Source organism: Electrophorus electricus, chromosome 24 (genome assembly GCF_041902795.1).
Source record: "Electrophorus electricus isolate QZ-2024a chromosome 24, ASM4190279v1, whole genome shotgun sequence".
Lineage (NCBI taxonomy): Eukaryota > Metazoa > Chordata > Actinopteri > Gymnotiformes > Gymnotidae > Electrophorus > Electrophorus electricus.
This window is the reverse complement of record NC_137520.1, coordinates 10,692,712-10,707,671: the sequence shown is the minus strand read 5'-3', so window position 1 is coordinate 10,707,671 and position 14,960 is coordinate 10,692,712. Positions and strand designations below refer to the sequence as shown.

General features: G+C 45.4%; 1 protein-coding gene across 5 annotated transcripts in view; it reads left to right on the top strand.

Annotated features, from left to right (window-relative positions):
* The first annotated feature begins 3,655 nt into the window (after positions 1-3,655).
* phc2a (polyhomeotic homolog 2a (Drosophila)) overlaps positions 3,656-14,960 on the top strand; it is a 26,248-nt gene continuing 14,943 nt past the window's right edge. For 3 of the 5 annotated variants that reach the window (XM_081706628.1, XM_081706629.1, XM_081706626.1), the window contains exons 1-3: positions 3,656-3,795; positions 12,247-12,521; positions 14,772-14,912. In XM_081706628.1, the coding sequence (XP_081562754.1) occupies positions 12,345-12,521; positions 14,772-14,912 (318 nt within the window). In that variant the 5' untranslated portion in view covers positions 3,656-3,795; positions 12,247-12,344. Of the gene's footprint in view, positions 3,796-12,246; positions 12,522-13,903; positions 13,919-14,771; positions 14,913-14,960 lie in introns of those variants that run through there. The other 2 variants (XM_081706627.1, XM_035522505.2) reach the window with 2 other exon arrangements.

The following is a 14,960-nucleotide window of genomic DNA, read 5'->3' as shown; positions in this document are numbered from 1 at the left end:
GCACACACACGCGCACACACACACACACGCGCACACACACACACGCGCACACACACACGCGCGCACACACACGCACGCACACACACACACACGCGCGCACACACACACACACACACGCACACACACGCGTGCACACACGCGCGCGCACACACACGCGCACACACACACACACACACACGCGCACGCACGCACACACACACACACACGCACACGCCTGTCCTCACTCGATTTTGCATTCATTTCACACAAACACACGTGTAAACAACCACATCCTCATCTCCATCACCTGCTCCTGCCATTGACTACTGAGCCTGCCCCTCAGCTATAGCTCAGAAACAATGTTTATCAAGACAGATTCATCCTTTACTTAACACCGTGACCGGAAATTCATGCCTTCTGAGCTGAAATGTAACAGTTGACTAACAGCTTAAATGGATATGGAGCATTTGTCTCGCTGTAGTTGTGAGTTACAGCCATTTGAGTTATGACGGTCCACCACATTATATTTATACTCAGCCGCTGACAAATTGTTATTGCTTATGAATCCCAGTGATTGGAGGAGGTGTCTTTGTGGAAACCAGTAACCTCAGTTTACTGGAGCTGAGTCTTATTACTAATCCCTTAAACACATCACAAACAACTCCCTAATCACATATTTCATTCATACTCTCATGTCTCACTGCAGCAAGACTCACCAAAGTGAGTGTGATATCATAGTGTTATATGCGCGTTAGCAACAATAAGACTAACATATATTACAGTAACAGGGACTCGTATGCCTGCGGTAGTAACTGCATCGGAAATAGTGGGAAAGGAGGAAGAAGGGTAGAAGTATAGAATGAGGAAGATTAGTAGAAAGGCTTTTCCCAGGTAGGCAAACAGTCACACATGAAATTCAGGATTAATTTTAGCAATATATATCAATTCACTGCTTCATTGTGTTCATTATGCATGATTTGGTAAATGTGTTTGGGCATTTCAGAGATACTGTTTGTATCGACAAACACTGTAATCCTAATTATTTATGTTTGCTACCAAAAAAAGACCACAAGATGGCAGCAGCGATGCAACAGCTTGAATATGGGCTTGTCCAAACCTATCTGTTTCACAGATGCAACCTCACACCTGAAAACATTGCCATACACCTGGCAAAGAGCTCACAGGTGAGTAACTGATCCAATTATTTTGTCATTTACCATAATAAACATTCACTGTGCAATATTTTTCAAAGAAGACTTCAAGGATGTGGGTGTAGATGTCACATACACAGCTGGAAACTAATTCAGACTTCATCAGGATGTGAATCTAGTAAATACCTCTGGGAAATCCTCCTGCGGTTTTACTGGACAAGGCTGAGGGTTTTCATCATTAATATTGCAGAGTTTCTCATGCATAATGCATGACGTCTGTCATAATTGCATATGATATTGATCTTGCTTTTGGATCTCAGCATTTACACCTACTTTTTTTGGAAACATATTGCAGGTTCATGGCACGTGCTGCACGTGCTGCACGTCGTATGGAAACGCAGCACATCACTTTCCTTTGTCCTTGTGGAAGTGCTGCATCTAAAGGTGAAGCACTTACGCAACCTGAACAACTCACGCAGCCGGGTTACGGGCTGCCTGCTGTCTGACGTAAAAGCTAGGTGTGAGCATGGTGTGTGTGTGGAGGTGAACGTGGCGAGGTGGGACTGATTTACCACCCCGAGCAGGGTAGGATGGGGTGGGGAAGGGGATGGTCACTCATATATATGGGGGCAATTATAGTGACACTGGGGTGTTTACGGCAGAAAAGAAACAGAGCTTGGTGGAAGCGGGTCTCTTTCTGCTCATGACAACAGCCTCATAAAGAGTGATGGGGCCTCTGCAATAGGCCGCCATGGAGAACTCCACCCACTGGTATAAGCTGTCATTGAGAGCATGCTCATAAATAGGGGGCTGAGGGTGGATGGCGTGAAGGCTCACCCTTTCTCGCTTCACCCTTCACTCTTTCATCTTCTCAACTCCTCCCTTTCGGCTCTCCTCGGCGGTGGGGGGGGTCACACTCTTTCACAACTGTGAGGATGACCCACAGTCTGCCATTTACACCGCTCTAATGGATTCCTGACAATGAGCCACTTCCCATCGATATTTTGAAATGTTTGTACGGATGAATTAGATGTAGTGATAATGACTAGACATTTACGTGTAGATCTTGGCCTACATACCCCGCCCCCCTGAGCATCTCAACATTTATGTGGAAGCATTAGTTTTCCCCAGTCATTACAGAGCATCAAAAATTAACATCCGTTAAATGGAGTTCTGACAAGCATGCGCTTCTTTAAGTGCATTTGTCACTTCAGGTGTTTAGCCCCGAGGAATCTATTAATCCTCGCTGGCATGGCTGAATCTATGAGTCCTACTTGTATCGTAACAGGCAGGAGATTAGTATCAACAGGAGTGCTGACAGCAGGAAGTTGTAAATTAGACACCAGGAAGCTGAGGTGGGAGCTGTAAAAAAAGAAAAAAAGCGACTGCTGTTTCTGATCAGTGGACTGAAGGTAAGGCGAACCTGAACGCTGCCTTCAGCTCACTCTCTGGGCCAACATCCATTGTGGAACCGGAGCTGTCCATACAAGGGCATATTTCTCAGCCTTTTATTCGTGTAGGGTTTAAAGTGAAACACAAACTGCAACTTACCATGTAAGGCCTGAATATAATATGTCTCTTGAGAGAAAACTGTGCTATGTGTGTTTCTTGTCATTTTTTCCCATTAGCTATTTTTACTCTTTACATACTATTTCCTTACACGGAATTTCCTTCACCTCCCTTGGTGCACATAAAGGAAGCTTATGGAACTTATTATCAGAAGCAGAAGAAATAGCACAATAAGCCCCTTCACATCCTCCGCTGTTCTGTGACCTGCCTAATTAACCCTGTGCCGCCAGTGCACCTGTGCGTCCCACGCCATTATGCCTTCCGTCCTTTAATGACCTTCAGTGGCGTGCCGTCCCTCGTCGTTTCCGACCGCTCTCTCTATGTCTGGCCGGCGAGATGTCTGCAGATGCGCCGTGCCTCTCCTAAGTGCTCGCCCGTTCAGGGCGGATTGCTTTCTAACACCCGAGAGGACTCGTAAAGTCGGGCCAATGTGGGTCAGGCAGCAGAGGTGTGCTCTAGGCAACACCCTCCCAACACCACCACCGCCACCAGTAATGAGATGCAGAGCCTTCAGGAAGATGAAGGGTAATTCACACATGCAAACGGTACAGCGGACTACCAGGGCGTCAGACGGAAGATGCGAGCCAGAATTCAGTAGCCCAACAGGGGCGTTTTGCAGGCCCTTTTGTTTTTATTTTCTCCCTTTTGCCTACACTAATTTAATTATGAGTGTAAAATTGTATAATTTATTTAAAAAATATCCTTCGCCCTGTTACCTTTTGTAACAGAAACAGCAGACAATGCTGCGATTAAATATAAAAGTAAAATGTTACTGTGCTTCTTCAGTGACAATTACACATCCTATGTACTACAATCCTGTCAGAGCCATTCCACTGAAACCGAGAGCAAGAAAGGCAGGGAGTAGTGTGGGGAGGTCTCAGGTGACACGGAGGCCAGCGATTGGCGAGACAAAGTCACATGCTTCCTTTTGGAATGCTAATTCATGCTGAATTTTTTTTTCTGTCCGTCCCAGCTCCACCTCCCTGGCTGGTGTAGTCTGTCCTGTCGGACAGAGCCTCACTCAGAAATGGTGTAGGATATCAGGGAAGAAACAAGAAACCGAAGCCAAGGAGAGACGACGAGGTCTATGTCGAAGGTATGGGCACAGAGGATTCATACTTTATGCAATTCACTGCTAGCTTTTGTGTGACTCACTGTGTGTGTGGTGCTCGAGTGTATGCACTGCTCTTTCACTTCTCTCTCTCCGTGCGTGTGTGTGTGTGTGTGTGTGTGTGTGTGTGTGTGTGTGTGTGTGTGTGTGTGTGAGAGAGAGAGAGAGAGTGAGTACATATCTGCCTGTGTGAATTTGTGTATACAGTATGTGTGCATCTGTGTGTGCGTGTGCAAGGTACGAGAAGCGCATTGCTTTCTCTGCATGCACACTCTTATACAGTGCAAGTGCTCATGTAGTTGAATTCCAGCACATGCATCACTGCAGTGCATGGAAATTTGGCTTAGCAATGGATGACTGGTCACTAGAAGGGCTGGAGTATCTAGCTGGGTGTTGGGGCATGTAAGCATTGCTCTCACAGCAGACAGATCCTAGGGTTCAGACTCTCTTTGGATCAGCACACCTGAGACAGTCAGACTGACAGAAAGGAAAAGGCTTCCGGGATTCTTTTCTGATTGTGGACCAGTATCAGATGTCTGTTCGTGTGTGTTCATCTGGACAGCATTATGTTATTTTACGCCTTGTTAATATTTTTAACCAGTGCAAGCGGCATGTAGTTATTAGTTTCTGGATGGCTTCCTGATGTTCAAAAAAGAGATATGGCATATTCAAGGGCAGAGGAGTGTGACACCGGTGGATGGCGAGCCAGTGAAGGATAAAGTGCTGATATGATGTGTTTAACCACTCTGCCTCTCAAATAACATGGCCATCTGTACCCCTCCCACACACTACGGCCTGACCCCTGGCTCTGTAAACAGAAGCCTAGCCCAGAGCTGTGCTAACCTTGCACTTGCACACAGTCTTATCCCACAGTCTGTGTTGTGTCATCTTAGGAATTTGATAGCCCCCAATGTTTTGGTTATTCTCCTATCACTCCATCTAGGGCAAGTGAAATTAGTATCCACTGGATTCAGGCAAAATTTAGCAAAACCAAATTATTTCACACAGGCTCTGTTGACATGTCGTAATACGAGATGTTACAATTGCTTGACGCGAAATAAAGCAAGGGTTAGTGTCTTGACTTTTTGCAGCAGCATGCACAATTCCGTGTGGCATGCTTCGAATAGTTCACTGGAAAGGAGAAGTGAGACTCGTAGTTCCCATGGCTCTGCTGAGGGGATCACCTGTAGTGTCAGGCTGGAATGAAGACCTCAGGTTTTACACCTCGCTCTTCGGGGGCTTTTAATCACCCCCTGGTCTGAAGATGAACTGAAGCGCAGCCTGTGGCAAGTTTACGATGACCTCGCCCCTGCACCTGGAATACTGAAAACACTGTACAAAATGATGCTGCCAAAAACCTGATGTCAAATAGTAATAATATCAATTAATTAATAGTAATTAATATATAATAATTTTGCAATTGATTGGTTGCTTTACTCAGTTGCTGAAAAATAACAGAAGCTCACATTCAAATGAATCCCGTCACTGAAGTTAATAGCTCCTCAAGTCAGACCATCCTTAGCACGATGGTGGAGAATGTGCAGAACGGTAGGGTGGATGCGAGAATGTCATGTAGCAACGGTAGGGTGGATGTCATGTTGCAGTTGGAGTCCAGTAGCGAGATTCATTCTGAGGGTGCTGAAAGCTCTGAGAAGCAGAAACAGATGAGTGGCGCTCCCCTGCATGGCAGCGTTGCCAGGCGCCCAGCCAAGCGAATGGGTCAAGGAAGGACACCAGACTAAATGAAGCCAACTCCAGCCCTGTGCCTCGCGTGGCGTTCCCCCGTCAAGAGGGACGGGGGCCCTCGGTGACACAACCATCCACAAGCACAAATCCAGCTACTGTATCAGGCATTCCCTCATCACGGATGTGCGGGTCTGTCATTCGTCAGTGAGGCGCTTCTTTGCTGAGCTCCTGCCAGCGTGCCTCCTCTTTTTCAGCAGCCTGACCCTTGACCCCGAAGGAATGTTCTCCAAGCTGTTTTTTATGTGTTTGAGTTTTTCGAGCGCCCAGGTACATGCTGCACCCAACAATTATTCTCTCAGCTGCTGGAAGAGTGAATGCACTTAATCAGCTGGCTGTCATATGCTATAATGTACACACTGTGCTGTTAATGTACCACTATAATGGATGCACTGCTGTTTACAGAGAGATGGCGACCTGAGCAGGGGCTTGAAAAACACTACTTGTATCAGAAAATCAACGTATCATATTTTATAACGTGAGAGCCGACAGCCGTGCTCACTTTCTCGCTCTCTTTCTCAAAAAAAGCTGGTTGGCTTGAACATTTCCGCTTTTTTGGAAGCAACATTTAGACATTAATGATTTAATCCTTCATATTTCACCCATATTCCAATCGGGTATGGGTATGCAGTCCTGCCCACTGTGTTGGTTTTTGGTTCCAATCCTCATCTGGATGGATGTAAATGGATCTGCTTAAAAATGTCGCTTTACTGTCTAGAACTGTGATACTTTGACAGTCATGGGAAAATGAGGGTGTATGGTAGTCAGATTACAGTGAGCTTTAAACAAAATTGAAAGGTAACGGGGCTGTTGCTTTAAGCACACAAGTTAACTATGGAGATGTTGCTCACTTCCTTTGTTGCGAAATGAAGTGTTACTTCTGAAAATAAACTTTTTCACATTATCTATCATAAAGGAATATTTGTAAAAGTTGAATATTTCAATACTGGTAAAAAATCAACATCTTACACAGACTATACCTTTCTTTTCTTCACATCACCAAGCATAATTTCTGTGTTTCATATTAAATTTTCACGTCACATTTGGTTGTTTTAGTAATCTTCAGTAAGCGCTGAATTTTCTGACTCTGAAAGAACAACTTCACTGTAATAATATTCATCACATTATTGTCTAGCTACTTTTCTATCTGAGCTGTGCTCTGGTGCTCTTAAGAGTGTTAGTATTGCACTGCAACTGGCTTTGACTGATTGTCCAAAATCTGTCAGCCCATGCTGGTTTAGCAGTGCCTGTCAGCGTCACGCTCGAACAGCGCAGGACAGGTGGCTGTTTGTCATGGGAAGCGAGTTTGCTCAGGTGTTCGGCTGTGTACGCAACTGTTCCCGTCTGGCAAGCTGCGAAACAGTCCCCATTTGTTTGGAAACAGGGTAAAAAATCTCTCCCACCACCAAAAGTGTCTCCTGGCTGCCGTAGGGACGGGGGGCGGTATGTAAGCCCTTACCTCACAGCCTTCCTCCACGCATACACCGTTTCCTAAAAGCGGCTTTCTAAAGAAACGGCGTTATCCTGGAGCCATTGATGGGCCTATTTCACCTGTGCCCTCCAAGCACTTTCCCAGCTGTAAGTCACGGGCTGCCCGGCTTTGAGGCCCCTTTGTGAGGGCCTCGCCCCCCCCCCCCCCCCCCCCCGGGGCGCGTGCAGTTCCAACGCCTCCCCCTGCCTCTCCCCAGCTTTACGACTCCCCGAGCTATTTAGAGAAAGAGAGAGAGAGAGAGAGAGAGAGAGAGCACAACGTGTGGCAGGGTGGCGCTCTCCACCTTCAGCCTCCATCTACAGGAAGACTGGGGGAGGAATACTGCTTTCAGTGCACATCTAGCGGGTGTCCAGCCACCACCTGTGAACTTTTTTTCTGGTGGACTGTTGGAGGAGAACGTTGTGACTGCCTGCCGTGGTTCAGTTACAGGCAAGATGCTGAGCACTGTGAGTCTCCCGTTCTAGTGTACTCAACAGCATGGGCAGCATCCTGCAAAGCCACTCAGTCTCGTGGCTTTGGCATCTCCAAAAGGAAAACATGTTTAATCATCAAAAATAATATTCAAGTACTCAGGTGACATTGCAGGAGGATATGCAGATTAAATGAAGGTGTTCAGTCAGATTCTGCTGTTATTGTGACAAAATGGAGCCTAATTGTTCGAAGTTAGTTTATTTCATGCTTCTCCTGGTCACACAAGTTAAGGGGGATTTTCATGCAACACATGGCCACTGAAGCCAGACAGCCTACACCATTAGATTATTGCCGTTCTACCTCTCAGTTTCCTTTTTTTTTTTTAGTACCTGCGCTCAAAATGATGTGGCTCTGTGAGCACCTAATTTATATGTTAATGAGAACATAATAAACAAGGCATACTTTTCCCAATACATGTGAAATTAGATCGGCATAGAATTTAGACAACAACCGAGACTATTCATTGTGGAATAGCTCTTACTTTGATCTCTGTTCTTTTAAAAATGCATGCACACACAGATGGCTACATATTTATTTCCTTTTCATTTTGCTTGATACAATTTGCTTTCATGCCTGTTTTATAGCTATAAGGTCACCTTGAAAACAGTGCAACGAAATTAATGTTTGAATTTTGGACAAGCTGCCAACCTGGTTAATTTTCTGCCGCTTTCTTGATGTCACTGGTCATGCACAAACAGTATCCATATTCTCACATGATATATACCGGCCATTTAACAAAAGCATGTCCTCACTACATTCACTGACGTTCTCTGCTGGACTGTTCAATCAGTGATACCATGACAGCGGGGCCGTAATTCACCCTTGCAGTGCAAGCCAGTGGTTACCCTGCAGACAATGCAGGCAGTTTTATGGTGGATCTTAAGGAAATTAGGGCCACAAATCTCCCTCTGCCTGGGTGCTACAAAGCAGTGAGCACACTAACGCAAACCATGATGGAGACCAAAAGAGACAAATCTGGCAAGACAGGTCACCTTCCTTTGAGAGCCAGTGGAAGGAGACCAGAGAGAGACCAAAAAATGGTTAACTGATCCCAGGACTCATCCATGACAATACTCAATCTTGCATGTTTATTTATGCTTTGTTTATTGGTTTGTTTGTTGTTAGAGCAATGGTCTAATCAAAATTAAAAAAGACATAAAAATATACATATTTTAAATCCTTGAAAATTCTGCCACTTGTTTTGCATGTGGGAAAACTTTGTTGCTTTCTCAAAAAATTCCCTGCACCTCATAAACTTTACACAGAGAGAATCCCCTAACAGGACTTCCTTTACCCCTGCGAATGGGAGCGCTCTGGGACTACTTGAAAGTGACTGGGCTGTGTTATTGCACAGCGTGCTTCTGAGGGATGCCCTGCTGACTCCGATGCAAAGGCTAACGTGTGACCAGTGCCTCTTCTCTCTCTCTCTCTCTCTCTCTCTCTCTCTCGCCGCCCCTAAATCCCCTCCGCTGCCTGATTTACGGCGGACCGTCCCTGATGTACACTACACAGGCGTGTGGGGAGCTGAGCAGGATGTGACGAGGCCTCTGGCCGATGTGGGATAACTCAGCCCCCAGAGCAATCTCTGAGCAGTAGGCCCACGCAATACATGGTTACTTACTCGTTATTGCGATATTGGCCTTTGCCATGTAGATATTGAAGAAGCTTATAACATACAGATGAGCATATTAACAATTTTTTTTTTTTTTTTTTTTGCTGCATGCTCTGAACATCCTAACCATTCGTAGATTATCCACATAAGCTCTGGCGTGATCTGGCATGATCAAACATCATGGCATTCACTAATGCAATAACGCAGGCTGATCTTTAAGAAGATCACTATACGGGCTCACCAATGTAATTTTTTTTAACATGTTGCAATGTACTGTAAGTTGCAATCATAATATGTTATGACCACAATAATAAGTTTTTGGAAAGTGTGCCCTGGGTGCTCCTGTCTGGACAGATCCAGCAAATCTGCTGGACAGAGAGTTTTCCTACAGCCCAACTCCAGCAGATCCATCAGAGCTGGACCTTATGTTTACATTTCCCTTTGTCCACACTTGGTTAGAAGTGTCAGTACTGGCAGCATGAAACACATGCTTAACCCTAACATCCTGGAAGCAGGGTGTTAGAGCATTCGTTAGTTTGGCAGAGGCGTGCACACACACTTTTAACACCATTATTCTTATTGCAAGATTGCGTAACTCGAAGAAGTAAATTTCATAACCAAATACTTAAACATGTACAAATGCTGTACATTTGTGCATTATCACAGACTATGATATTGCAATACATGCAGTACGCAGAGATCTGAAGCACTAAATAGAAATGTTCTAAACTATTCTTTAGGGACTTTACTGTATGTTCTGCTGAATGGTCACTTATTAGTGAGTAATGATGGCCATGTGTGGGAGATTTTCCTGATTGCTGGCTGACGGGCTGAGTGCAGCTCTGGCCTGTCCAGACAGGCACAGATTGGATGTCTCATCCATCTGGTGTCAGTTCACCCAAAGGGTGAGCCTGCTGTTTGATGTGGTCTGCAATCTCCTCCTTAACACCCTTCACCTGTCCTGCACCTTTGACAACTACTAGCGACTTGCCTTGTAAAAAGGCAAGGGATTGCCAGCTCTGTGTGTTAACCGTCTGTGATGCAGTGAAAACCAGCTTGGTCAGTGATTTAATAAATAACTTGAATCTGTGATTCTAAATGCTTGGAGTAGGTAGGTGGCAGCTATTTTCAGGCGTTTCACTACAAACACACTGGATATTCAATTGCCAAAGAGGTATGTGGTAGAATTTTACCTTATTCAGTCTCAAAGTCAAATTCAGTGAAACAAAATGTAGTGTGCAAGAGCAGCTAGCCAAATAATGAGGGGTGCAACACTGCAAGATAATCAATGTGCAATGTCCTTAAATTTTTGTTATGTTTAATTGCTTTGGTAAATTTTGATTAATTAAATCTGATGACTGGAGGGTTTTGAACTAGCCCACTGATGTAGCCTATATTTTGAAAACCCATATCGTGTCTGTGATATCTTCTCTTTATGGTCACTGTATATCCACAGGCATTCCTGTAAACCATCTGAACATGTAAGGAGGTCTAAAGTTTCTTGTGTTTGTGACATCATGGGATTTGTGTGTGCCCATACATGATATGGACATGTTCTAGCAGGTGGACTGTCTCGCATGAGCACATATCCACTCCCGTTTGACTGCTTGGTGGTTTGGAGTCGTTGGTCTAGCTGCTCCAGCAACAGCTATAGGAAAAGGGGTTCTCAGTCCACCATACCCACTGACCCCCTTTATCCTCAAAAACAGCCTCTCATGGCCCTTTCTGCCATCCTGTCTTTCTCCTTCCAGCACCCAGGCTAGCCTTTGAAGTGCATTTGTTTAATGATGGTGCTGGTTCTCTGTCACTTGTAATAGGAGTACATGGGGGAATACTGGACACAAGCAATCCCGTGTGACCAGTGAGCGGCTGCAATAAAAGGCTGCCTCACGGCTGAGACAATCTACTCCTACCTGTGAGTGAGTAGAGCACATGGCTCCCCTTGCTTATATGGTAAGCTCACTGTGGATGGCCGTTAGATGGGTTTTTGAGGTTACAACATGATTTGGTGGTCTACTGCACACTGTGAAACTCAGAACGTGGATTGCATTGCAATATTTTGCATTCTTATGTGCTTGCTGATATAGCTGGCTGTGCGAAAGCACGGAACAATCAACAAACCATGTCACATAAAAGATATTTATGTGATGGTAAAGCAGATCTGAATGGGTGCTATGTATGACTGATCTTCAGTGGAGCATTCACCATGCTTACCCCGCACTCCTTTGTGAAGGACCATTTCCTAACGTCAAACGCATACCAGAGCAATGGATCAGTGTATACAGTCCTGCCTTTCAGACAAGACTGAGCCATAAGTCTTGTTGACTCATGTCTTGCAGCCCCAGAGATGTCCTGACACATCAAAGAAAAGCGCTGGCTCTGGGGTTGATATCACTGGTCCCGCCCTTCAGCCTCTATAGCTGATCAAACTTTGACTTTCAAACCTAGGGTGGAAGGTCATGGCAAATGTTCCCCGTGGTGATCCCAGCACAATGATGGTGATCATCTCAGTTAACCCCCCCCCATGGACTGATGGGGACAAACACTTTACTGAGCACTTGTGGCTATGGAATACAGATTAGAGGAGCTTAATAACTGGATTTAGAGTAGTAAATAAACAATTACTCTCACTGCAATGCTCATGTGCAGATCATTGTCTTCAGGAAAGCAATCAGTTCCAGTGAGAGTACAGGAGTTGCAGCAGAACATTTGTTCCCTCTCTGTCATTCCTGCTGCCTTCCGTGCGCTGTGTGAGTGTGGTGATTCTGTGGTGACGGAGTCCTCAATTCATTCTGCTTGAGTTTCTCTTTAGCGACAGCTGAGCATCTGATTAGTAGGTAACCTGAGTCTGTGTTCTCTCACCTTCGGGCCAGGGGTTAGGATGTCGCACAGGCATGGTATTAACATGCTCGCTCTGCCTTGCGGTCTCAATGTGGCACCACAGAGCCGGCCACTGTAAGCGTGCTTAAATTAACTCAACGAGAAGTGTATCGCACACGTATGATGGCTGCTGCGATGGACTGCCCATGCCGTACATTCCTGTCATGGCAAATATTGTTTGACGCATGCACATCATTTGATCCACCACTGCTCGAATGTTTTTTTTGTTTGTTTGCAGCAGCCGACCAGGAGCGACTCTCTCTCATCACTCTCCAGGCTGCGTGGCAGGTGGAGGAGAGAGGAGTTCAAGAGAAGTAGGCAGGGCAGAGGGCCGCCATGGACAGACAGCAGGCCTCGGTGAACTCTAGCACTGGCACTGCTGCCCCCAGCAACACAGGCGCCACGCCCAGCTCCGCCAGCGCCAGCGCCATCCATGCCAGTATAGCCGGCAGACAACAGATGCTGCCACAGATATCTGTCTATGGAAGAATCCCTGACAGACAGACAGTACAGGTAATGCCTATCTATTTATCTGTCTGTCTGTCTGTCTGTCTGTCTGTCTGTCTGTCTGTCTGTCTTCCCTGCTGAGAGAGAAAGATTCAACATTGCGGTGGAGTACATTCAGTTTTTTGAGAAACAGGATGTTTTGGACAGAGGTCCTTCATCAGCTGTGTAAGCAAAGTGCAACTAGAAATTCACAGCTAGAAATTCACATATATGTATGTACACAGCTCTGAGAAAAATTAAGAGAGGCACACACATACAGAGAGAGAGAGAGAGAGAGAGAAGTTTTCCAGAGAAACAGTACATTTCAGACAGAGGTACTTCACCTTGCCTGCAGAGGACCTCTGTCCAAAATGTCCAAACCTTGTGTACTTCATTTTTTCTTTATTTTTACCTCTATATCTATTGCTTACAGTACACTGCGGTTATTCTGTGGAGTCTTCTTCATTTGAAGTCTGGGCTTCAGGTTTTGTTTTTCTCTATGTAGTAGAATCGTTCTGGCTGTGATGTTCATGCTGACATTTCTCCATTACACAAAGACATAGTGCTGCCTCCTCGCTGGGAAAGAATGGTTTCGGTTTGGAGAGCTTGAACTAGCCAACTGTACGGCACGCTCCTCTGCTGCCCTCTACAGGCAGGCAAACACAAGTACCATCATAAACTTTGAACACTAACTGATGACAGTAGCCAATAGAATACTTTCTGCACCTTAACAGGTGCAGTATTAGTAATGTGGGTAAGATGTGGGTCACATGACAAGTTAAAATTCACCTAGTTTAAAATTTAAATTTGGGATTGTTTATTAAAAAAACAATAGATTTTTAAAAATATCTAAATGAGTAGTGCAGGTCTGTTTACTCAGAACTACGCAGGGAGGGCAGTCCTAGGCCTGAAGGACTTCCTCATTTAGCACGGTTTGCACGGGACCCTTAGGACTGCCTGAAGCATGCACTCATGAGTGTGCCCAAATAGCCAGAGCTCGCCCTGAGCTTACATCTGCTGCTGAGCTGGCATGAGCTCGGACTCCTTCACACACCAGAGGGAGAGGAGTCCTCCTTTTCTGTCTTACGCCACCATGCTGGGAACACAGGGCAAGGCCGTCTGCTGAGCAGTTGCATTGTCCAGCGGCTGATGCTGTCCAGTGGCTGTTACATCAGGTCGTAGTGCTTTGATTTCGAAGAGCGTCATTAGTACATGGGTGTGAACGTTTCAAGAAGGCAGCTCTGTTGTTAGAGGACTACTGATACTGATTCGAAGACGCTTTTCTACTAGTTTGATGCTAATATTGAATTTTGAGAAGGTTTTGGTGGAAAAGCTTGTTTGGACTATTTGTCATATTCAGCTGACAGTGTGTATAACGTCGAGCGGCTTATCAAGACAGAGGAATATACAGCTACAGAACTTTGGTACAACTTTGTGTTAAGAGTTTCTCAGTTGTCTGTTTTCTTAATTGAACTCTTTCCTGCTTGTTAACTGAATTATGTCACTAAATGTTCTTTGTTCCTAGCTCTGTTCTGAAAAACATCTTTCTCTTCTGTTCTGAAAAACCTCTCTTCTCTGTCTGCTTATGTAATGGTAATGTGAGAAATAAAGTATGTGTTCATTATCCTACATAACTAAATGAAGAAACACAGAATATGGCATATAATATGACAGAGAAAAAGATCGTGTTAAATGCAATAGCTAAAGGCAGCTTGCTATATATTATTTGCCATTTCACACTGAAATCCAGTCGGACTTTTAGGGTTAATATCGCATAAGCAACCTCTTATCCTGCTTAAATTAAAAGGGAAGTTTCCCTCAGCTGCCCTGTGATCTGCGCGCAAAGGGTACATGCTGCTAGGATCCCATTAGGCACTGGTGGGCTTTGGGGGGCAGTGGAGCTGTGTTGTCTCTGCTCTGACTGATTAGCTGCTGTGATGGATGGCTGTGACCCCGCATGCCGCACAATGGCGTTCAGCTCTGCGGCTAAGTGGACCAGCGGGGCAGGAATTTCCTTAGCCTGATGAAATACTTTCCAAAGAATTATTTATATATGGAGTGGTTACATTCTCGGAAAAAAGGAAGAGTGCAAGAAATGGTAGCATATGCCTGCCAGAATTATGCTATTTGCAGTTTGCCTTCTGAGCACTAGTAGACCTTTTAGCCTTACACAGCGCTCTCTCTCTCTCTCTCTCCCTCTCTCTCTCTCCCTCTCTCTCTCTCTCTCTCTCTCTCTCTCTTTCTCCCTCTCTCTCTCTCTCTCCCTCCCTCTATCAGGTGATCCAGCAGGCCCTGCACAGGCAGCCCAGTACTGCAGCTCAGTACCTGCAGCAGATGTACGCAGCACAGCAGCAGCACCTCATGCTGCAGACAGCAGCCCTCCAGCAGCAACACTTGAGCTTGGCTGCAGTGCAACAGGTATGGTACCCACACACACACACACACACACACACACACTCTCTCTTA